Consider the following 23826-nt stretch of genomic DNA (forward strand, 5'->3'; position numbering starts at 1 on the left):
GTATCCACACCAGCATGCCTGCACCCAAGGGGCTGCCAGACGCAGCCACCCTGCCAGCGGGCCACAGGGCCAGGCTGGCCTCCTGCTGCTCCCTGGTGCCCAGTGGCCGGGCAGGCACCCTTAGGAGTGGAGCCAGGGGTAAGGACAGACCCTCCCGCCCTGTGACTGCTCTCCTCCTGAGGCTGGGTCCTCTGTCACCACTTATTTCCCAGGTACCCCCTTGAACTGACGAAGGTCACCAGGCAGAGCCCCGGTCTGTTGGGTCCCCAGGGCCACTGATGTCCCACTCCCTCAGACAGGGTCTGGGTGGCTTTCCCCCAGGACCCCTGCCTCCCTCTGGGTGCACCTGGCTCCCTCCCTCCCCCAGGACCCCGTCCCCACGACTCCCGTGCTCTTCAGTGAACCCCATTCTTCTGCACACCCCACCCCACCCTGGGGGGTGCCCAGCCCACTGCTCAGCTGCGTTCTCAGACCAGCCGCTCTCCTCGCGAGGGCCGGGGAGGTTCGGGAGCCCCATCCCCCTGGCGAGTGGGGATGAGCTGGCCGGCCACAGGAGAGGACAAGCTGCCCTCTGACAGGTGGGGGCTGAGGGCCCAGGAGGCAGGGTGGGGGTCTGGCAGGGGGCGTCTCCCATCACTGCTGGGTAACTGACGTGGCTCCCCCTCCTTGACTGGGGGTCGAGGAGACGCTCCTCACCCCTACGTCTCACTTAGGACAGTCTTGCAGATTAGCACAGGTCAGAGCCGGAGAGCCGCCTGCTGCAGGCTGGAAGCACCCTGCAGACGAACAAGGGGTCTGCGTGCACAGCCGCTGCGGCTCGAGTGCAGCTCGTACCGGGGGAGTGTCTGCTTGCAGGGCTCTGGGGCCTGCGTCTGCCCACCAGGAGGGGAGAACTTTCAGCTTCGGTGGGAGCTGTCTCTGGCCAGGCCCCTGGCCACGGGGATGGCCCAGAAGCACTAATTCCCCCGGCGTGCTGGAGGGGCAGGGCCGACTACAGGCACCCCCCAGAGCCCTGGCCCGCCCCACCCAGAGGCCCCCTGAAGCGGAGGGTCCTTACTCAGGGTGGTGGCCGACGAGGAGCCTCAGGGAGGGGAAGTCTCCTTTGGCGGCGGCGTAGTGAAGCGGCAGGGCGCCTGTGTCTGTGGCCACGGTGGGGTCCCCACCGCCGTGACGCAGCAGCCAGTTCACCACCTCGGGGTGGCCGAAGCGGGCAGCCAGGTGCAGGACTGTGGCACCAGAATTGTCTCTGTCCTGTGGGAGGAGAGCCCGTTAGTCCTAAGGCCTGGCCCTGCCCCCACCCCCGGCTCGGACCGCGTCCTGCATCCCACCAGCCACTGGGGCAGTTCTGTCCTCAGGCACCTGACTGGCCCTCTTTGAAGCTCAGTCCATAGCGGCAGCACGATGCCATCCATGCTGGGCTTTCTGAGGCCCGCAGGGCACGCTGTCATCGCCCCAGCAGGAGCACCTGCCTGTTACCCAGGTGCTCAGGGGACACCTGAGGGAGCTGCTGGGCCAGGAAGAGTGGGTTGTTGGGCCCTGCTGTCAGGGGTCGGGGGAGCAGCCCCTGCGCCCAACCCCTGCCTCCTCCCTCTCTTCGTCCCCAGGTCTCACAAGGGGAGAGGCCTCCGGGTTGACGCATGTCCAACGACCCAACCTCAGTGCAGAGAACTGCCCCACCACCAGCGGACTCCCTGCTCCCAGCCCCCCGCCCCGAACAGGCTATGTCCTTGCCGCTGGCTACTGGTGGGCAGGGCCGGGGCAGTCAGCCAGTGGTGGTACGTGTGGGATAGAGGCAGCCCTGGGAAGGGCTTGGGCAAGACCCCCCCCAGGCACCCCAAAGGGGCTGACAGTTTAGGCCCAGGAGTGTTGAATGCGTCTTCCATGAACATCCAGGTGTGCGTGTCTCTTGCGGGAGGGGGTTGGCAAATGCTGCTTATGTGACCTGCAGGCCAAGACGGACAGACACCCAGAAGGCTGGACTCAGAGGCTGGGAGTTTGGGACAGTGGGCACCGGTTCTAGAACAGAATGAGCTCCCAGCACTAAGCACGTGGGGGGACGGAGAGGTGGGCAGGGAGCTGGGCAGGGGCTCGGGGAAGGGGGTGGGGCAGCCGTGGACCTCCGCCCCCGCCCCGTGAGAGGGGGCATTTGGGAACAGGTGTGGCCGAGGCAGGGGGTGCTGGAGAGACCCTGAGCTTAAGGAAGGTGAATCTCAGTAGCATGAGAACCTCTGAAGCTCCTCTAAGAAATGCAGGGAAAAGAGGGGACAGAGGGAACAGGCCCAGGGGCACGACGGGGAGGTCACAGTTAGGGGCTATGGGGTGGGGGGCAAACAGACCGGCTGTTGGGCAAGAAGAGAGGCAGGGAGGAAGGGGGGGCAGAGAAAACAGTCCAGAGGAAGCGGAGGACGATGCTGAGACTCCTGTGTGTGTGGAATGCCTGGGGAAGACCAGAGACAGGTGCAGTCTGTCCTCCTGAGCCCAGGGGACAAGGCTGGCTAGGGGTGACCCAGACAGGCCCATAGTGAAGTATGCCCTGCGCCCCAGCTCTTGAGAAAGGCCCTCACTTCCCACTGGCCTTGGGGATTGTGGGTCTGAGGCTCCAGGGGGTCCTGACGGCTCTGGGCCTCTGGGTGAGGGTGGCAGTAAGGAGAGAATCACAGGCCTCTGACCTGTCTCCAAGCTCCAACAGCTACGTAGGCCCCAGGAGCCTGTCTCCAAGCTCCAACAGCTACGTAGGCCCCAGGAGCCTCACGTGCTATGGCCCGTACCCTAAAGCTGCTTATCTCCCTGAGCTGAGCAGGGCCCCGGATCTAGGTCATCCTCCCCCTACACACACACCTCGCCCCCAGCACCCAAGCCCGCTGGGGCAAGAGGGTGGGAGACTTGATAAGCCGTGCACAAGGCCGCCTGCTCCTTGTGCTGGGGAGGCTTCTGGCCAAGGTCGGACACCGGGATCAGGAAGGCATGCCACCTCCCAAAAGAGTGGGCAGGGACCATGTGCCAGGAACTCCTGATAACAGAGCTAGCCCGGAGATAAGGGGCCAGGCCATCTCCCAGGAAGGGTGGGATGGGAGGCCTGGCTATCCTGAGGCCAGGAGGTGGGGGATGGGGTCTGGGCACCGCCAGGACACAGCCAGCCAGCTCAGAGTCGGCCCTGCTTCCTCTCCTTCTGTATCCAGTTAACACAGTGGTCCTTGTAAGTGGGAAATCAGTTCTGTTCCTCCCTCCACCTGCTTTGCCCTACAACCACAGTATCGGGCAAATTCCTAACGCCAGCCTATGAGACCCTCTGGGACCTGGCCCTGCGGTTTTCTCCCTCCCTCACCCCACTGCAAACATGCTCGCCTCCCTGCCGTCCCTGCTACAGGACAGGATGCGTCCCCCTCAGGGCTTTGTACTCCCTGCTCCTTGGGCTTGGAGTTCTCTGGTCATCACCTGGCCACTTCCCTCCCATCAGCCAAGACTCCCTTCAGAGGTCACTCCACGGAGGGGCCTTCCCTGGCCACCTTGCCCACGCAGCTCCTGTCGCTCCCCACCACGTGGCCTAGCAGTACCTGGCGTTACCTGGTTAACTTTCTAGACTTGCTGTTCACTGCCCCGGTGGACTGGCGGCTCCCGGAGATCAGGGGTGCACCTGAATCCCCGGGCCCGGAACCTGCTGGATGCTCTGCGTCCAGCAGGATTCAGCAGGAGAGCTACACGTGAGGGCCTGAGCTGCCTTCTCCAAATCAGGAGAGGCCAGGTTGGCTAACACCAGCCTGGTGGCCATTGACTGAGACCCACTGGGGTCTCAGGGCAGGAAGACTCGGGCTGGGCTGAAGCAGCTGGGAGGCCAGAAGGTGCCGATGTCCTGGGATCAGCTCAGGTCCTTGGGAGGCCCCCCCCATTACCAGCCTCCACCCTCCCCTTGCCTTAGGGGCACACGCACCTCAGCCTGGGGTGGGCTGTAAGATTTTGTGCAAACCGCCCCCACCCCACCCCGGCCCCCTGCCACTTCCCAGACCTGATCCTGGAGGACATGGGCTTCTGACTCCAGGCCCTTTGTCCCCCTCCCCTGCCCACTCTCCAGGACTCCCTGGATCATTGTGTTTCCCCCACCCCCCAGTTGAGCCCCATTCCATTCTGGTTTCCTATCACCCAGATGCTCTTCTAGGCAGTGGCCAGGGCTTGCCAGGGCATCTGCCCGGGTACTCTCAACCCGGGGAGCCCACCCCGCCCCAAGCCCTCTGGAGGGAGCTCCCAAGCCCACCCCCCCTTAAGACCCGAGGGCTCCAGACCAGAACTCTCTCCTGGGGAGGAAGCCCCCCCGGGTGCCCCGTGCGCGGCGCGGACTCACCTGCACTCTGCAGCCGCCCTGAGAGAGCAGCCACATCAGGCAGCTGAGGTGGCCGGTGGCGGCGGCGTCGTGGGCCGGCGTGGCGCCGTTGCGCGCGCTGGCCGCTGCGGGCAGACCGGCCTCCTCCACCAGGAAGCGCAGACAATGCAGCTTGCCGGCGCGGGCCGCGTGGTGCACTGGCAGCGCGTCCAGCGGGTCGCGCAGCCAGGGCCCCAGCAGGCGGGCGGCGTGCAGGGACCTCAGCACGTCCAGGTCGCCCTGGCGCGCCGCCTGAAGCGTCTGCTCCAGGGCCATGGTGCCGCCCGCGGCGCCGGGACCCGGGGCTCAGCGCTGCTCCCGGGGCGCCATGCGTCTGTCCTCGGGCACCGGGAGAGCCCGCGGCGCGACCGTCGGGGCCTGCGAGTGGGGAGGCGGAGCGGCTGCCGGCCCGGCCTCGGCCCCGCGCTGCCTCGCCCGCTCCGCTCCGCCTCCGCCGAGCTCTGGGGCTGGGGGCCCCCGCGGCGCCCAGCCTAAGCCTCGGGCCCGCCCCCCGCGCCGCCTCCGCCCGGCCCCGCCCGCCGCGGTCCGAGTCCCCCGCCCGCCCGCCAGCCGCAGCAGCGCCTAGGGCCGGACTCCGGTGACAGAGGCGGTGCGCCCAGGGACTTCTCTCCATATTTACCTCCGGTCGAAAAGCAGACCCCGGGACTTCCCTTGCTCGTCCAGTGGTCAAGAATCGGCGCTCCCAATGCATGGGGCGCGGGTTCGATCCCTACTCAGAGAACTAAGATCCCACAGGCCGCGCCGTGCAGCCAAAATATTAAAAAAAAAATCAGACCCCGGTGATCAGAGCCGTCCAGGCGCTGGCGGGCAGAGCCCCCAGACGAACTGATTCATCCACCCAGTGCCAGTTCCTAGGCGCTGGGGGACACGAGCCAGCAAACGATGACCGCAGTTCCAGAGAGTGACAAGTGTGATCAGAACAGGAAAACGGGGACTTAGTAAGTTATAGGGGCTACGTGGGCAGTCGGGGAAAGGGGAGGTGCGGTGGGCTGGGCTTTATTCAAAGGTGCGTACGTAGGCGCATTCCAGGCGTGCGAGACTTCAAGGGCAAAGGCCGTGCACGCTAGGAACAGGCCTAACAAGTCCCTCAGGGGCTCTGGGTCTATGCCCTGGCAGGTGGCCATGGGTGCTGGGCGCTCAGCCCTCCTCGGTCCCTCCAGACCCCCAAGAACTGCCCACGTAGCCTCCCCGAGGCAGGGAGGGAGAGAAGGGGAAAAGGACAGTAATGCCTGGTGGGCTCCGGTTTCCGGATCTAGAGACCCTGGCCTCAGAGAGCACCCAGAGCTGCCGCTGGCTGTCTGTCTGAGGTGGGGGAGTCAATCGTGAGCTTGAGGGCCCGGGGCTGCCGAATGGAGAGAGACGGGAAAGCAAGGGCTGGGGGGCAATGGGGAGGTGCGCCAGAGCAGTTGCCCGGAGAGCAGGGCCAGGACCCCTCCCCAAGGGGGCAGGATGGCCCTGGGAGGGCAGCGGGCCAGGAGAGCACACGTGCGCCAAACCACCCTGCCTGCTTGGCCGGAAGCCCTTCGTGGGAGCTGGAGGGAGGCACAGCAGGCTGGACAGGAGGAAGAACTGCTAGAAGATGGGAGCTGTGTAGCTGTGGGAGCACAGTCAGCACATCGGCAACTTTGAAACATCCTGTGCCCTTCCTCCCCGCCCTCCCCGTCACCCCCCACCTCCCCACTGAAGCCCCGTGAGGGCTGTGCACTGGGCTATTTCACCCAGCGGGTAGCGGGACAGGCACAGGATGGTGCTGGAAATGCCTTAGAGGGAAGCGGCTTCCGGGAACAGTGGGAATCCAAGTCCCTGGGACCAACACCAGGTGGCGCCACGTGCAATGGGCTCCAGTGCTCCACGGCACCCGCCTAAACTGGAGCCTCTGGGCCTGAGTGGCCAGGTGGGTTTCCAGCCACTTTCACCACGCCAGACCTGCCTCACTCTCCCATGGGACCTATGACGGCTGGGGTCTGGGACCCCCTACCCAAGGCGACAAGGGGAGGGAGGCGTCTTATCCTGTCAGCCTCAGGGCTTCGACTGGCTCTTGATGCCTGCCAGAGCCGCCCTCCTCTAGCCCACCGAGCGCAGCTGTACCCTGAGGCCTGCGAGTGGCAGGGGTGCTTTGATGACAAAGAGCTAAATGGCTTATCTTGAGGGCCCCTCCCTTGTGCTTCCTCCATGAAAAAAAAAAAAAAATCCCTGCACTCCCATGTTGGCTCCCCTGGTCCTGGACACCCTCAACTGTCGCATGGTTTTGTCATTTTGGGGTCCAGATGAGGGTGACGTGCTGCTGCTATGGCACTGGGCAAGGCAGGAGAGACAACCTGAGCCGCTCCCGCTGCTGACAGAGACATCTCCATAAAAGTCACGCGTGAGCACTCATCCTTGCTGACCATCTTGTCAGACTCCTTTCTGAGGATGCCACTCAAAGTCAGGCTGAGATCCAGGCCTTCTCTGTCCTTTCTGGGCTGCACTGGGTCCACGGGGTCCTGCTCAGCATCTCTAGAGAACCCACGCCAGCAAGAACATATTTTTGTAAGCCCTACTGCTTACCAGGCACCATGCCAGGTTTAACCTGCATATTTAGCCCCATAGGGATGCTATGAGAGAGGTACAACACTATACCCATTTTACAGCTGGGGAAACTGAGGCACAGGGAGGTTTTTTTTTAAAATGTTTGGTTTTGTTTATGGTTTCCTTTGCTGTGCAAAAGCTTTTAAGTTTAATCAGATCCCATTTGTTTATTTTTTGTTTTTATTTTCATTACTCTAGGAGGTGCATCGAAAAAATCTTGCTGTGCTTTATGTCAGAGGGTGTTCTGCTGATGCTTTCCTCTAAGAGTTTTATAGTATCCAGTCTTACATTTAGGGCTTTAATCCATTTTGAGCTTATCTTTGTGTATGGTGTTAGAGAATGTTCTAATTTCATTCTTTTACATTGTTTGTTTGGTTTGGTTTTTTAACGTATCTTGTCCACAGTGACACAAATAGAAAGGGGCAAAGCTCAGGGGCTGACACTCACAGAGGCTGACCCTGCTGTGCCCTTCTTCCCTCTGCACCTGAAGTTCCCCTTTCCCAGAGCACCCACAATGTCTCCCACACTCCAGATGTCAGTTGAGGGGCTCCCTCCCCCACCAGGAGGCTTCCTCTCATTCTTCTGCTGGGATCAGGCCATCTGCCCACCTGTTGTGTGGAAAACACCTGTTCAGACCTCTCCCCCCACCCAAGAGCAGGCACCCAGGTGGAGTGTGTCCCCACTGTACCCTAAGTGGTTCCAGCTTCCCTAAAACCTGCACCCCCATACCCTGTCCACTTGGTTGTCTTACCTAAGTTCCCCTGGTTATAAATGACTTCTTCCTCCAGGTAACCAGCAAAACCCCCAGAATCCTTTGGTTGAAGGGAACAGCAATAGGAGAAGACAGGAGAGACTTAAAATCTGGGGTAACTGAAAATGGAGTCTGCTTCCCCACCCTCCAGGCTTCAAACCGTGGTCCACAGGCATGGAGGGGGATGTTCTAGAAAGAACCTTCCTCCCCAGGAGCTAGTTTCAGGGCATCTCAGCAAGGATGCAGATGTTGGTGCAGGGGGGCCTGTCGGCACAGAGCTGAGTGAGCCAGTGTGTGTGGCCAGGGGTGGCATGTGGGGCATCAGTTAAGGATCCATGAAGTCCTTTTCTTGAGCCCCTAAAGAATAATTAATGAGGTAATTCTATGGTGGTCCAGTGGTTAGGACTCCGCGCTTTCACTGCCAAGTACACGGGCTCAGTCCCTAGTCGGGGAACTAAGATCGCAAGCCAGGCCAGTGTGGCCAAAAGAGAGAGAGAGAGAGAGAGAGAGAGAGAGAGAGAGAGAGAGAGAACATTTAATAACCTTGGAGGAGGCCGGCCCATAGGTACCCTGAGCTCAACGATTCAATTTGAGGAGACAGTGGCTCAGGCATGCCCAGGCTCTGCTCCGCTAGATGTGTTGACTTATTCTCATAGTTAGGACTGTTAGGGGGATAATGGAAAGGAGGGCCGAAAGGCGCTTGACATACAGCATGTGCTCCATAAGTGGTGGCCAGTCAGGTACGGGTGGCGTGAGCTCCCACTCGCCCGGATGCTCCGGGCTCCTTCCTGATGGGCGCGCTGGTCTTCTCAAGCCCTGCTTGGGGAGCACGCGGCCGAGGGGACTTAGGCGGAGCGTCGAAGGTGGCGCGCGGAGATGGGGTTTGCGCGGCGGAGGGGAGGGGCCCCGTCCAGCACCCAGGACAGCGCCGGTAGGCTCCGCCCTGTGGCTCCTCCTCCCGGCCTGGCTAGGTGGGTCCAGCCCGCCATCCGCCCGCGGGTCGGCCCGGCAGTCCGCCAGCCGGTTGACGGAGGGCAGTTCCGAGCAGATGGGCGGGGGACGCCCAGCCAGTTTGCGGCAGCACCAGCTACGCGGTGAGGAGGCGGGCCCGGACGGAGGAGATGGGCAGCAAAGAGCTGGCGCCCAGGACTGCCCCGCCCCGCCCGTCACGTGAGCTCCGCCGGTCCTGTAGGTGGGAGCCCGGAGCTGGAGCCAGTGAAATGAAAATGAGTTCCGGGCGCTCCTGGGTTGCCTCGTTTTCTCTGGGCCTCAGTTTCCCCGTTCAAAACCGAGGACAGGGGAACCAGGTGGTCCCTAACTCGGTGAGGGCCGGAGAATTCTATGGAGCCACCGGGGCCCTAGTTCTGCCTGGCCAGTTTCCAGTCGTTAGAGCCGAAGCAAGTTGAGGTCTCCTTCCGGGCCTCAGTCTCCCCTTACAGCCCCGCAGAACAACTGGTGGGCCGAGTCCCTCCCCATAGTAGAAACCCGAGTGGTAGCTCCCTGAGGCCCGGGACTTGGGGGTCCTGCCGCCGCTGGGTAACCTGCCCAAGCCCAGGGCGGGGCTCAGAGGAGGCGCTGATCCCGAATGAGGGAAGAAGGGCGGCGTTGGACAAGAAGGGACAAGGGCCTGGCACCACCCGCTCGCCTCCTGCCCGAGGGTCAGGGCAGCGAGGGCTTCGATGGCGCCCACACACACCCCTGCAGGTGCTCTGGGAGGAGGGCGCCCCGGGCTTGCAGCAGATGGGACTCGAGGCCTGGAGCGGGAACTCGGGGCCTCCGCCGTGCCCCCTTCCGCCCCAACCCCGCGCAGGAACAAAGGCGGAGGTGGGACCCACAGGCGGACTGGCTCCGCGGGGCGGGACGGGGCGGAGCGGGCGCGCTGCCTCCTTAAAGCCGGGCTGCGGGCGTGGCGCGCGCTCCACTGGCGTCCGCTCCGGTCGCGCACCACACCTCTCTGCGGGCCTCGGTCTGCGCTCGGTGTCTGGGCGGGCACAAGTCTCCCACGCGCGGGCCCGGCAGCGGCGCCGCTTTCCCGCCGAGCATGGGGCTGCCTCGGAGGGCAGGGGACCCGGCGGAGCTGCGCAAGGTAGGAGCCGGGGCCTGGCGGCAGGGCGCAGAGCGGCGGGGGCGGGGGCCTGGACGGCGACCCTTGTAACCGCGGCCTTCGCGCCCGCCTGCAGAGCCTGAAGCCACTGCTGGAGAAGCGCCGCCGCGCGCGCATCAACGAGAGCCTGAGCCAGCTCAAGGGCCTCATCCTGTCGCTGCTGGGCAGGGAGGTGAGTGCCGGGGCGCTCGGTTACAGGCCGGGCGCACTGGGGCTGGGGGTAGGGGGCTCCCGGGGCGCGGTGCGAGGAGGCCTGGCGGGCCGAGATGCCCTTGCCGGAGAAGCCGACGAGGGGACAACGCGCGGCGCCCAAGGCTGAGCCCGGGTAGGACAGGCTCGGCGGAGCCGACCCACCGCGGGCTACGGCAGGCCCGGCACCAGCTCCTGGGAGCGCGGTACTCACGGCAGCCTGCCGGAGCTCTGTCTTGTTTGTCCCTTTCTCTGTCCCTCTCCTTCGTGGCCGGGCGCAGAGCTCCCACTTCTCGAAGCTGGAGAAAGCGGACATCCTGGAAATGACCGTGCGCTTCCTACAGGAGCTGCCTGCGTCCTCCTGCCCGACGGCAGCGCCCAGTGAGTGACCCTGCCCCTCCCCGGCCCGGCTCCGCGCCCCGCGCCCCTCACTCCACCCCGCGCCTCATGCCTTTCTCCGTCCGCAGCGCCCTCCGACAGCTACCGCGAGGGCTACCGCGCCTGCCTGGCGCGCCTGGCCCGCGTGCTACACACCCGCCGTGTCCTGGAGCCCGCCGTGAGCGCTCGCCTGCTGGAGCACTTGCGCCGGAGGGCGGTCAGCGCCACCCCCGACGGCGGGCGCGCGGGGGACTCCTGCGGTCCGCCCGCGCCCTCCCCGCCGCCCGCGCCCTTGCCACCTGCGCCTCCTCGGGACCCAGGCCTCTGGCGGCCCTGGTAGTCCCCTGGCCGGCCCACGGGACCCTGCTGACAGCGTGGGACCAGGAATGCTGGACAGACTGAGGAAGCACTTGGTGGCGGCTTTCCTTCCCACCACGGGGGACCAGCTTGGTACCTACAACCTGGCCAGACCCGGACGTTTGTGAGCTGTGTGGCAGACTGACTTCCATGGAGGCTCAGGAAATAAGAGGAGAGGCCCACTCTCAACCCCAACTTGGGGTGTCTGGGCTAGAGGTGAAGGGGCAGGTGGCTGCAGGGAGAAGAAAAAGCCTCCCACCCCAGGTGGTGGAAGGGTTCTAGAGCTGGGCCAGCCACTGCTGCCTGGGCAGCCCACACACCTGCCCCAGCGCTGGCACCAGCCCAAGGGCTGGGCCAGGAGCTCACCGGAGCCAGGTGCAGCAGTCTGCTCTGACTGGTCACCACCCTCCCAGCCCTGCTTGAACCTGCCTTCTCGCCAGCTCAGCTCGGTAACCTCTGGGCACACAGCAGCAATGGCCCGAGGGGCTTTGAAGGCTGGGAAGCCATGACCTCCACTCCTGGGCTCCCTGCCTAAAGCTTCCAATTATAGGGACAGGATGCAGCCAGGGCTCTGTGTCCCTGGGGGTGGGGGCTTCCTTAGGTAGTCTTGGGGAGGATTTATTTCCCCAAGCATTAAGTTAACACCTGTGTACCACACACCAGGCCAGGTGGTCTTGGGGTGTGAAGAAGGGGTGGGACAAGAATGAGGGTACCCTGTGGCCTTAAGGAAGCTTGCCACCTTGAAGGGCCCAGGTCCAGCACAGAGCTGGTGCCAGTGTGAGGTGAGCAGGTCCCATGTCCTGGAGCAGCAGAAATTCAAGGGGTGACACGGCAGGTTAAGGAACAGGAATCCGCCTTTCTCATTTTCTCTTTTGAACTGCTCTCTGCTACTGTCAGGACAGATAACTGGAAGCACCTTGTTCTTAAGACTTTTCTTTCCTCCCCATGGAAACCAGAGAGCCTTCAAAGGTCCGGTGGTGATGGTGGGGTGCTGTGGAGCCCAGGAGAAGGCCGGAGCATCTGTGGCCCACTCTCAGTCGTGTTCCCAGCATCTCGTGGGGATTCGCTGAGCATTTGCGGGAGGTTGCGAGTCCTCCCCCCCGGTCCCTGGTCCAACAGCCTGTGCACTAGGACCAGGGCACCAGGAGCAAGAAGGTAGAGCTGATGGGGGGTCACTAAGTTGAGCTATGCCACATAAACCCATGATGACCATGGCACTGATTCTGGTGGCAGGATGTGGGGAAGCGGTGGGCATTACTGAAGAAGTCAATGTGAAGACAGCAGGTGAGCCCCCAGCAAGGTGGGCTGTCCTACCGCCTGTCTGGGCCCAGCTGGCTGGACTGTAAGCTCCTGCGGGGCAGGGCTGGGGCTGAGTGTACCGCTCTGTCCCCAAGGAACTCGGCACGTGGTGGGTCCTCAATAAACATCGTGAGCCAACGAAAGGGTGATTGACGGGCCCACACTCTACTGAACCCCGACAGGCTGACTGTTGCCTCAACTCCTATCCCCCGAGCCCTAATATCACCTTGAAAAGCTGCCGCACCAGAGCATGAGCTCCCCGGGACAAATGTGGGGAAGGGTGTGGAGAGTAGGGAGGGCAGTTCCTGGGAACGCAAGCCTGCTTTCCTGAGCTGCCGGGAACGAGTGGAGGGGGCCACGTAACCCACAAGCCCACGCTCACCGCGAGAGTTCAAGTTTCCCCCTCGGGTCAAGGACTCCCATCCATCGGCACAAACTGGGCAGACTCCTTGTCCCTTTAAATAAGAACTTTCAGTATGGGTCGAAATTCGGTAAAAACTGACCAACCAGAGGCCCCTCTCCTCCTTTCCACCACTGCTTGCTTCTGAGCCCCATCTGGGTCCCCAACTCTGTGACTCTCGTTGATCTGACCCCAATCAAGCCACAGTCCAAGCAATCAGGGACGGGGCATGTAGGTAGGCCAGTGACACACAGGGTCAGGTATTCTGGGGATCTGAGCCGGAGGCCAGTCAGGCCTTGGCAAGGAGCTGAGACATGCCTGGGTGGGTGAGGCTCTGGGCCTGAGGCGAGAAGCCAGTTTCCCAGCAGGGACGTGCAAGACCTGCCTAGAAGGTCTCAGCTGGTCCTCTGAGTTGGGCCTGTGAAATAGGGATGCCCACATCCCTCCCCTACAGGGCCCCTGCAGGCGCCTCCCCCTGGCAGCTCCCCAGGTATTCCCAGAGCCCCGTCTCATGGCCAAAGGTGAGCCGAGGGCAGAGCGGGCTTCTGCGTGGGTGGGAAGCCGCCTCGCTTGGGGGCATTTAATGATCCGTATAAGGCTCACAGAGTGCCCAGTGAACAGCTCTTGCAATGTCCTCTCTGTTCTGGTCCCATGACGACTGAGTCTAACTCTGTCTGGTTATCACGCTTGGTTAGAGGCAAGGCTCCCATGTCTCATAAACCAGTGGGTGAAATGGACCAATGACCTAAGGACAATCAGAGCACTGAGCTGTCGGGGAGGTTCAGGCTGGGGCCGGGCCCCACCTGTCCCCTAGCAGCAGTTGATGTGGAGAGGGCAGATCTCGTTTCCATGAGGATGAAGAGCAGGTTGCCAAGGAGGACTCCTCTAATAAACATTTACAAATTACTCTGCTCCACCTGCGAAGCCCAGACTCTGAGGATGAGTCTTCCACTGGTTTATCCGGAATAGGATCAGAATGAACATAGCCTGCGGGGAACGTCTGGAAAAATCTGTGGCTTTGAAGAATCCTCGCCACCGTGCTTTGGGGTGACCATTCTGGAGACAGCGGCAGCACGTCCCCATCATGTGCAGGCAGCCACCTCCTACTCGAAACATCAATAAGCAGCCATATTTACTTTTTTTTTTTTTGGCCTTGTCGCAAGGCATGTGGGATCTTAGTTCCCTGACCAGGGATTGAACCCTTGCCCCCTGCATTGGCAGTGCAGAGTCTTAACCACTGGACCGCCAGGGAAGACTCCATATTTAATTTAATTTTTTTTTTTTTTGCGGTACGTGGGCCTCTCACTGTTGTGGCCTCTCCCGTTGCGGAGCACAGGCTCCGGACGCGCAGGCTCAGCGGCCATGGCTCACGGGCCCAGCCGCTCCGCGGCATGTGGGATCTTCCCGGACCGGGGCACGAACCCGTGTCCCCTGCATCGGCAGGCGGGCTCTCAACCACTGCGCCACCAGAGAAGCCCTAATTTTTTTTTAATTAATTAATGTTTGGTTGCATTGGGTCTTCGTTGCTGTGCACGGGCCTTCTCTAGTTGCAGCGAGTGTGGGCTACTCTTCGTTGCGGTGTGCAGGCTTCTCACTGCAGTGGCTTCTCTTGTTGTGGAGCACAGGCTCTAGGCGTGCTGGCTTCAGTAGTTGTTGCACACGGGCTCAGCAGCTGTGGCTTGTGGGCTCCAGAGCGCAGGCTCAATAGTTGTGGCAAACGGGCTTAGCTGCCCCGTGGCACGTGGGATCTTCCCGGAATGGGGCTCGAACCCGTGTCCCCTGCATTGGCAGGCAGATTCTTAAACACTGAGCCACCAGGGAAGTCCCTCATATTTACTTTTTAAAAACACACCAGGGTGGGACTTCTCTGGTGGTCCAGTGGTTAAGACTCTGTGGTTCCAATTCAGGGGGCGCCGGTTCGATCCCTGGTTGGGGAACGAAGATCCCACATGCCGCGCGGCACAGCCAAAAAATTAAAAATAAAGTGACAAGAGATTGTTAAAGCAATAATTGGTTATTTAACACACACACACACACACACACACACCAGCTTGCTATAGCCGGTCCAGAGAACTAACCCACCCAATGGTGTTATTTCCCTTGGTTTTACTTTTTGCCTGGCCCCCTTCCCCGTGTGGGTGCATCTCTGGGGTGCTGGGTGCCTGCGTGCGCGTGTGCGTCCCTGTGCAGCCAGGTGGCCACGCTGCAGAGAGCTGCTGGGGCACTCGATGTTGGGGAGAAGGCAGCCACCCACTGAGGGTTCCCAGGGAGGAACTGGTTTCACTCTGGGTTTTGAGAGCCCCTGGCAAAAGCCCCAGCCACTTAAAGCAGCTGTAATAAAACTCTGAATGGTTTCAGGAGCATGAGAAGGGCGCTAGAGGGCACAGCCTAGGTGCACACGTGGTGTCTTGTCACCAAAGGGCCATTGGGGGGCAGTAGGGAGCAAGGGCTGGTGGCTGGTCCTACGACCGCGCTTTGTGAGCGAGGGGTTCCCTGGCCTGGGGGCTAAGGAAGGAGATTTCCAGCTGAACATGTGCCTGCCGCTGGTTCTGTTTGGAGGGAGGGCCCGAGAGCCGCCTGTCTTGGTGCTTGGTGAATTAAAAACCTCGGGGAACACAGGACAAAGTTCTTAAAGAACAAAGAACCATTCTGGACCTCAGAAATCAGAGACAGATTCAGGTTTTATGGGGACTACATTTTGAGGCCCTAAGTAAGAAAACATGTAAAATTATGAGTATAGATTTAGGATGGAAGTGAATATTTATTCAGAAGGAAAAAATGAGTCATTTCAAACTAGTGGTGCCTGCAGGTTGATGTCCCATCCCTTTTGGTTTCTCCTTAAGCAATTTACCAACATGCTTCCATAAATACGCTTCCTGGTGACAATCCTGGCCTCCCCCTGCTCCTAGAATTTTTTTAATTTAATCCTGGACCCTCGGCAGTAAAAGCACAGAGTCCTAACCACTGGACGGCGAGGGAACTCCCTCCTAGAACATTCTACTACCTGTCCTTGCTTGTGGGCGATCCAAGCTTAAGCCTCATCAGCCTCATGGTAAATCCACCTCTACCCAGAATGGGCTCTGGGTCTCCTTCAATGACGATAACAAGACAAATGCCTTCCATTTGCTTCCTCCACCCGTTTCAGGCTAAATATTACAAGGTATAGACTCACACAAACATTGACGTCATTCACGGCAATTTTTTGCACCACCTGGAAAGCTTGTTAAATGCAGATTTCTGAGTCCCACCTCCAGGGGTTCTGATTCCCTGTGTTTGAGTCAATAGCCTCATACCTTTCACCTGATTGGGGGGGTCAATCTGCTTGAGCGGAAACTCCCTGGCGGTCCAGTGGTTAGAACTCGCCACTTTCACTGCCGAGCGCATGGTGCTCAATCTCTGGTTGGGGAACTAAGATCCCATGGTGAGGCAAAAAAAAAAAAATATATATATATATATATATATATATATATATATATATATATATATACTTCAGCAAAGAGGCCACTCCTGAGTATGGGGGCAGCTGGGGGCTGGGCTGGGCGGGGGTGGGAATGGGAAGTTAGCATTCGGCTGGGTACAGAGTGTCCGTTTTGCAGGATAAGAAGAGTTCTGGAGATGGAATGGTGGTCATGGTTGCACAGCACTGTGAATGTACTTAATACCTCTGAACTGCACGTGTAAAAATTGTTGAGATGCTAAATTTTATGTGTATTTTACCACCAAACAGTAAACTAAAAGATACCTTATCTGGAATTGGGGCAGCTACTCAACTGGGTCCTCTGGGATCCATCTGGTTTCTCAGGAACCAGACTGGTCAAGTAAATGAAGCTGCGATGCATCCTTTAGGTCTTTTAAGTCTGGCATTAATTCTTGCCACTCTAGGAATCTACATTGTTTTGATTTACTATCTTGGTTGGGGGCAATTTGGAAGTTTGCACTTTTTTTAAAACAATGTGTTAGTAATTTCTTTTTATTTATTTATTTATTTATTTTTGGCTGCGTTGGTCTTCGTTGCTGCGTGCGGGCTTTCTCTAGTTGTGGCGAGTGGGGGCTACTCTTCATTGAGACGCACGGGCTTCTCATTGTGGTGGCTTCTCTTGTTGTGGAGCATGGGCTCTAGGCGTGCGGGCTTCAGTAGTTGTGGCACGCAGGCTCAGTAGTTGTGGCTCGCGGGCTCTAGAGTGCAGGTTCAGTAGTTGTAGCGCATGGGCTTAGTTGCTCCGTGGCATGTGGGATCTTCCCGGACCAGGGATCGAACCCGTGTCTCCTGCATTGGCAGGCGGATTCTCAACCTCTGCGCCACCAGGGAAGTCCTGGGACCTGGCTATTTAATCCGGAACCACTCAGTCTAGGAAGTTAGTCCAGCAGGTGGTCAGAGCCAGGTTTTTTGTGTCCTGGATTTGTCCCCCAATCAGATTTTGAGCTTTCTGAAGAACAGAATGGGGACTTCCCTGGTGGTCCAGTGGTTAAGACTCCACGCTCCCAATGCAGGGAACTAGATCCCGCATGCCACAACTAAAAGATCCCACATGCCGCAACTAAAGTTCCCACATGCTACAATGAAAATTCCGAGTGCCACAATTAAGACCCGGTGCAGCCAAATAAATAAATATTAGAAAAAGAAAAGAACAGAATATCTCCAACTCTCCTGGTGATGTGCCCACCTATAAAAGTAGGGCAGGGCCTCAGAAATCCTCATTCCATTGCACTGTCTGGGAAGGGTTGTTTAGAGAGAAAGAATGAGCAGGGAAGGTGACCACAGAGAGGAAGAGAGGCCCTAACTTATTCGTGTGCTGGGCCCCTTACTTTCATTATCTCATTTAATCTTCCTAAAGGTCTGGAAGGTGAGTATTATTACACCCATTTAACAGATAAGGAATTCGCCTTGCCTGAGGCTCCAAAGCTGGCTGTTGCTCCCGGGTCCCATCATAAGAAATCCATCCATTTCAGGACCCATACTGCGAAGACGTGGTGGTTAAATAGGGTTGGTGACCCTAGATGCTTGCACACTAGAAAACGAAACTTTTAGTGTAATAATCTTGAAATGATAGACATGATCGGTCAGCTCCCTCTGTTCCTGGGACTTAGAGATGTGTGGTGGGCCGCCTCGCTGGTCTGGTAATGCAGGAGTAACCAGGATGAGTTATTTCAGTATAAATGGGCGAGCTTGAGTTCCATGGGTTATGATTTTTAAAAATCTGACTACAGAAGCAATTTATGTATATTGTAAAAAATTGGGACAAAGTCAAGTCTCATACGGAGTAATGGCTCTCTGAAATTACAGCACATTGGGACTTCCCTGGTGGTGCACTGGTTAAGAATCCCCCTGCCAACGTAGGGGACACGGGCTCCAGCCCTGCTCCAGGAAGATCCCATATGCCACAGAGCAACTAAGCCCGTGCACCACAACTACTGAGCCCACGTGCCACAACTACTGAAGCCCCCATGCCTAGAGTCCGTGCTCCACAACAAAGAGAAGCCACCTTAATGAGAAGCCCGTGCACCGCATCGAAGAGTAGCTCCCGCTCGCCGCAACTGGAGAAAGCCCGCGCGCAGCAAGGAAAACCCAACTCAGCCCCCAAATAAATAAGTAAATAATTTTAAAAAATTACAGCACAGAGATGTGATCACGTTTCCCCTCTTTTCTGGGTGGATTTTGTGACACCGACTTGGCCTGGACTCCACTGCTGGGCACAGAGTGTGCAACGGAACAGAGCAGCATCGTTACAGCTCCTCACTGCACGACACGCACCCCCAAGCAAACGCTCAGCACTCTCAGGAAGTCTTTTTGGAACAACCCAGAGGTGGTATACAGCGGGCGGTGTAGACGGACCCCAGGTCCTGGCTTCTCTCCAGCAGCTGCGTGTTCCTGCAGCAAGAGACACTCGCTGAGGCCTGATGGTTCCTGGCTCCCCGTTTTGTGCACCCACGTGCCTCCCAGCTCGGCCATGAATGCTCCTTTACGGGAAACCGCCCCCAATTTCCTCTCAGGGCTGATCTGAGAAGGCGAGTACCGGTCGCGGCCTCCCGAACTGCCGGGCGCGGGCAGGGGGAAGGCCGCATACAAACACGCGCCACGCGGGGCCAGGCTGACCCTCGAGGTCGCCCAGTCCCGCGCCGGCTCCGCCCAACCGCCGCCGAACCTTCTGGAAGCGGCGCCCCACCGCGGCCCCGCCGCCGCCAGAACCGGACGCCTGGGGAGCCGGCGCCGGCCCGGGGGCGGGACGAGGGCGGGTGCGAGGGGCGGGGCTTCGCAGGAGGCTGCGTTCGACTCGCCGCCGGCGCACAGGCCCCGCCTCTCCGGCGCAATGGCTCCGCCTCTCCCCTCCCCCTCCACGGCACCGCCCGGGCTAATTCATTCAGCGCTGGGCCTGCCAGACACCTGCGCGCTCCCTCAGGCTCCCGCCGCCGCCGCCGCCGCCACCATGTCGGGCCCCGCCGCCGAGACCCCGTCCGCCATCCAGATCTGCCGGTAAGAGGGACGCGCGGAGGGCGGGCGGCCAGGACTCCGAGTCGCTGCCCGGGCCTGGCCGACCCCCACCGGCCCCGCGCCTTCCCTTCCCCAGTCGCCGCCCCCGCCGGGCCGGTCGCCTCCGGACCCCGCCGCCCGCCCGCCGCGGCCGGGATGCGCCTCGGTTGCCGCAGATCCGGCTGCTTCCCCGCGCGCCGCCGCTCCGGCCTCCGGCGCATCTGCGGGGCGGCGCCGAGGTCACGCAGGCCGTTTGCGGGAGGAAGCGGCGCGGCGCCCTTCCCCGGGCGGGGGTCGGAGCACAGCCCCACCACGTCCCGCCCCGCCCGTTGCCCGAGCGCCCCGGAGCCCCAGCCCAGGTCCCAGTGAGCCCCCTAATTCGGGGTCGTTATCCGGGCGGTGGTTCAAAGCCAACCGGATCCCCCGACATGTGCGGCGCAGGTAACCCGCTCGCTGGGCGGCGGCCGGAGCCGGTTGAGCCCATCGGTGGGCGCCCGAGTGGGCGGGGGCTGCACATATGCGGTCCCTTCAGTGCCCTGCCACGGTTTTGGGCGGGAGGCGGCTGAAAACAGGAAGAACGGTAAATACCTTTCCCCTCTAACAGTTCACGGCTAAGAACAGAGGATGGTCCATTGAGCCCGGAAGCATCTCACACAAAGGGGGCAAGGGGTTGTTCTTGTCAGGGGACCATCCCTGCCTTCCGCCACCGGCACCGGTATATAGAGGGCCCCGAGGACGCCGGAGATCACGAGCCGGCTCATTTCCGACAGATGCGGGAGGGCAGCCTCAAGGTTACTTTCCATTCCGTCGTTAAGAACGGAAGCAGGCATGGTGGCATTGGAGCCTGAGCTAAGGAAGAGCGAGGAGTCTGGCAAGGCCGAACGGGCGCTGGGGCCTGCAACAGGGCCTGTGCTGCTTGATGCGCTGTTGACAGTGACCCCGCCTTCCTGTTTGGGGCCCGGTGCCTCAGATTTGGAGACCGGGCGTCACACTGACCTTGGGTCCAAGCCAGGTTAGTTTCCTGTGGATGGTGACATCTCCTCGGAATAGGCAAAGGCTCGGCAGACAGTGCTGGATCGTGGGGTGCCCTGAACCCACCCCCACTTCTGACTGAGTCAAAGTCCTTTCCTGACCTCAAGGTCAGTTTTGACTTCTCTAGGGAGAAGAAATCTTTGGGGGAGCCTTGCGCCATTGATTTGTTATTGGCTGTGTGGCCATCTTGGCGCCACCCACTTCAGGTTCCGAGGGCAAAAATAATAGAAGTAACTGATATCGGGAGACAGACGGGCCTGGATCAGGTGCTTGGGTCGGTCTCTGCCTCATATTGGCCGGGTGACCTTGCAGTTTGTGATTTGCTAAGGGCTCGTAACATCTCTCATCTCGCTTGGTTTGTCCAGCACCCCTGGGAGGGAGGATGGCAGGGAGCCCACCACTCTTGTCAGGGAAGAGGAAACTGAGGTCCCGGGAGACCCATTGCCTCTGTAAGGTCATCCGGCCACAAGAGCCCAGGGCTGGGGGCGGGGAAGCACAGCTCCTCATGGGTCTTCTGCCTCCAGACCCACTTTCTTTCCACTGCGTTCCCCACAAAAGAAAATACTGATTTCAATCTACTCGTGGAAGGCTGGGCTTTTATTTACTTCATCAGGATGATGAATAGCCCGTCTATACATACTACCTTTTTAAAAACCAGCCTCTAACATAGTTAATAGGCTTTTGGATAGCCTGGACACTTCCACATGTATGCGCACACTTCTTCTTACCCACGGTGCTTGCTTGCTGGGCTGCCGCTCATATATTCACAATGGCATATTGTCTCTGACTGGGGACACGTGGGCAGGATACCTGGCTGAGGTGAGCCTCAGGTGGCCAACACAACTGCCCAGGGGAGTTGGAGGGGTTGTGATGAGGCCCGTGGTCACAGCGACTTGGCCCTGAGAAACCCCAGGACACTGGAGTGGATGTAGCAGGGTGGGGAGCCCTTTAAGGACATCTGAGCTGACACCCCATGTTGAAAGAGGAGCCTCCTGGCCTAGGGCAACCCAGCCCATGAATTTAACAAGCTTCACTGGATGCCTCCAAGGGGTGAAGTGCCCTGAGGGAGGGACCCGGACATGGAAAATTCAGTCCCCAGCTTAGCAGGTTCACAGTCTAGCAGGGAGAGGACGCCACACCCACCGCCATCCTAGATGATTAAGAGGGTCCCATGCTCTCGGTCAGAAGGAGGTGTTGAAGGGCTAGGGGCCCTAAAGTCTGGGGAGGGCAGTGGTCAGAGCCAGCTTTCTAGTCCCAGGCCTGGGTGTGAATGTGGCCTCCGCCCCTTGGAAGCTGCCTAACTTTCTGTGACCCGTTTTATCATGGGCTGTTCTGAGTGCTAAAGAAAGTGTATCTAGAGCTTGGCAGAATGGCTGGCACCTTGTAAGTAAACGGAAGCTCTTTTTGTCTGAAAAGTGGGACCCAGGCTCAGGAAGCCAAGGGCCTAGGTTCGAATCCCAGCTCTGCCTCCTGCAGGCGTGGGCTTTAGGCCTTAGTATTCTTGTCTGTGAATCGGAGGTAATAACAGTGCCTGTTTCATGGTGGCTGTGAGGATTAAAACCTTTGGCACAGTGCTGGGCAGTTGAAAACAGAGGGGGGTGTTTACCCCTGAGAGCCCAAACTTTGGACAGCCAGACCACTGCGGTGTGCTGTACCCTCCTGTGCCCCTGCAGTGGAAGCGTGGAGTCCTCACTGCTGGACTGCGGGGAATTCCCATGTCCCTCCTTCTTTTCATCGAGCCCTACGGATGCAGGCTCTGGGACAGCATTTAAAGTCTCAGAAGAGCATTTTTCTTTTGGTTTATTCTGAATGATGTTAGTTCACATTTTGTTAGCAAATTGCTTTTTTCCTTGTTGGAGTCAGAGTTCTAGAATGTCAGAATCAGAATGGCCCCTAGGAGCCCCCAGCCCAACTCTGTTATTTTACCGATGGGGGAAAATGAGGCTCTCAGAGGGTAAAGCCTTGGCCTAGGGCGGCCTCGGGCCCTGACAGCCAAGGGAGCGAAGGCAGCTGGTGTGTTGTTCCCTGTCCGGTGTTCCATTGTCGTGCTTTTCCATTGCTCGGCCTCACATTCACACCCGGTTGTGAGGCTGGATCATGGCATCAGTGTGGGCCCCTAGTAGGAGCCCCTGGGTGTTGGTCGCAGTGAAATTGAAGGACATGTCCCATACCAGGTTGGTGGAGAGTACAACATCCACTAGAACTTTCTGCAGTGATGGAGATGCTCCGCGTCTGCGCTGTCCAGTACGCTAGGCACTAGCCGCAAGTGGCCAATGAGTGCCTGAAATGCAGTCAGACATGGAGGAACTGAATTTTTAATTGCATTCATTTAAATTTATTTAAATGCATACGGGCTGGCCTCCTGTGGCTGGTGGCTACCTTATGGGACAGTGCAATAAGTAGAGGGATTTAAAAACCAGAATTCCTGGTAGGCCTCTGAGGGGCAGGGTTTCCTAAGGGAAGCTTGGAAGCTTTCTGGGGACTGTAGGCAGCTCTCCCAACAACAGAGCTAACGGAGGGGGACCTTGGAAGGTACGTGGCCCAGGGCAGATGCCCTGGAGTCCTTTGTAGGGAGATGTGTGAGGTCTGCAGAGTTTCCTTTTGCTTGCCCTGCTTGTAGGTGTAAATCCGCTAGGAAGTGTCTTCAGCTCAGGGATTGCTTTGTTCACTGCTGTACCATGAATGCCCAGCAAAGTGCCTGACATCTGGTAGATGTGCCAATAAAGATTAGTGGAATGGACTTGAATTTTTGTACAAGCACACCCTCGTTTTCTTGCGTCTCACTTTATTGCACTTTGAATATATCGCTTTTGGTTTTTTTTAACAAATTGAAGGTTTGTGGCAACTTTGTGTTGTCAGGTGATGGTTAGCATGTTTTGGCGATAAAGTTTTTTTAACTAAAAAAATTTTTTTATTGACTTATAGTTGCTATGCAGTATTACATAAGTTACAGGTGTACAATATAGTGATTCACAATTTTTAAAGGTTATACTCCATTTATAGTTATTAGAAAATATTGGCTATAGTCCTCATGTCATAGGTATAAAATAAAGAGTTTTTAAAATTATTACACATTTGATAGTGTAAACATAACTTTTATATGCACTGGGAAGCCAGAATAGTCATGTGACTTGCTTTATCTTCGAGGTATGCCCGTTTGGAATTTTTTCTCTTTGGGGCTTTGTCTTTGGGTTTACAGGGAAGTCAGTGAAAACGTAGAATCTGAGTTACAGAAACCGCACTCGGAGTTAGTATTCTGGGGCATTCCATAACGCGATGCACAGTGCTGGCTCCCTTCCTGCGGGGATGCAGGAGCTGTGGGTGAAGATGCAGTCTTTGCAGCCCAGGGAGCCTGTGGTGGGCCAGGCTGTGCTCACCCACCATGCAGCCTCCCCGTCAGTGGGCCGGGCAGCCTGGCATTGCCCTCGCCTTGGCACCACTGCTTCCCAGCTCCCTGGTTTCAGTCAGGCCAGGAGTTGCTTCCTCCTGTAGGTGGCGCTTCTCTGGATGGGGCCCAGCCTGGGGTGACTATTCCCTGTGCTTCCCAGTCCACTTTCTTTCACTCTCGGAGGTATCTTGAGGAGGAGGGTAAATTATATGGTCACCCTGCCTGCAGGCTACCTACATCTGAATAACTGAGGAAGCTTATTATAAATACTGATTTTCTGCATGCAAATTATGCTTCAGTAGAAAAGTCAACAACATGCAGATTTAAAAAAACAAGAAAATTATTTATTTATTTGGTTGCACTGGGTCTTAGTTGTGGAAGGCGGGCTCCTTATTTGTGGCTCACGGGCTCCTTCGTTGTGGCAGGTGGGCTCCTCAGTTGTGGCACGCGAACTCTCAGTTGCGGCATGCATGTGGGATCTAGTTTCCTGACCAGGGATTGAACCTGGGTCGCCCG

The 23826-nt window shown here is 58.7% G+C and overlaps 3 protein-coding genes across 5 annotated transcripts in view; 2 read left to right on the plus strand and 1 right to left on the minus strand.

Annotated features, from left to right (window-relative positions):
* The window catches only part of ESPN (espin), a gene marked incomplete at both ends in the record, with an annotated part of 30654 nt that extends 26024 nt beyond the window's left edge, over positions 1-4630 (minus strand). For all 3 annotated transcript variants that reach the window (XM_082865695.1, XM_082865694.1, XM_082865693.1), the window contains 2 exons: positions 1058-1251; positions 4337-4630. In XM_082865695.1, coding sequence (XP_082721821.1) covers positions 1058-1251; positions 4337-4630 — 488 coding nt within the window. The remainder of the gene's footprint in view (positions 1-1057; positions 1252-4336) is intronic.
* A 5105-nt stretch (positions 4631-9735) lies between these two features.
* Positions 9736-10705, plus strand: HES2 (hes family bHLH transcription factor 2; the record flags this gene model as incomplete). The annotated part of the gene is made up of 4 exons (XM_082832919.1): positions 9736-9780; positions 9875-9970; positions 10269-10368; positions 10455-10705. 4 exons carry the CDS (start codon positions 9736-9738, stop codon positions 10703-10705), a joined length of 492 nt encoding a protein of 163 aa, XP_082689045.1.
* Positions 10706-18729: 8024 nt separating this feature from the next.
* ACOT7 (acyl-CoA thioesterase 7) overlaps positions 18730-23826 on the plus strand; it is a gene marked incomplete at both ends in the record, with an annotated part of 90202 nt that continues 85105 nt past the window's right edge. Inside the window, one exon of the mRNA XM_082833352.1 lies at positions 18730-18893. Within this exon, the coding sequence (XP_082689478.1) occupies positions 18730-18893 (164 nt within the window). The remainder of the gene's footprint in view (positions 18894-23826) is intronic.

Source organism: Leucopleurus acutus (assembly GCF_964270905.1).
Source record: "Leucopleurus acutus genome assembly, chromosome: 2".
Classification (NCBI taxonomy): domain Eukaryota; kingdom Metazoa; phylum Chordata; class Mammalia; order Artiodactyla; family Delphinidae; genus Leucopleurus; species Leucopleurus acutus.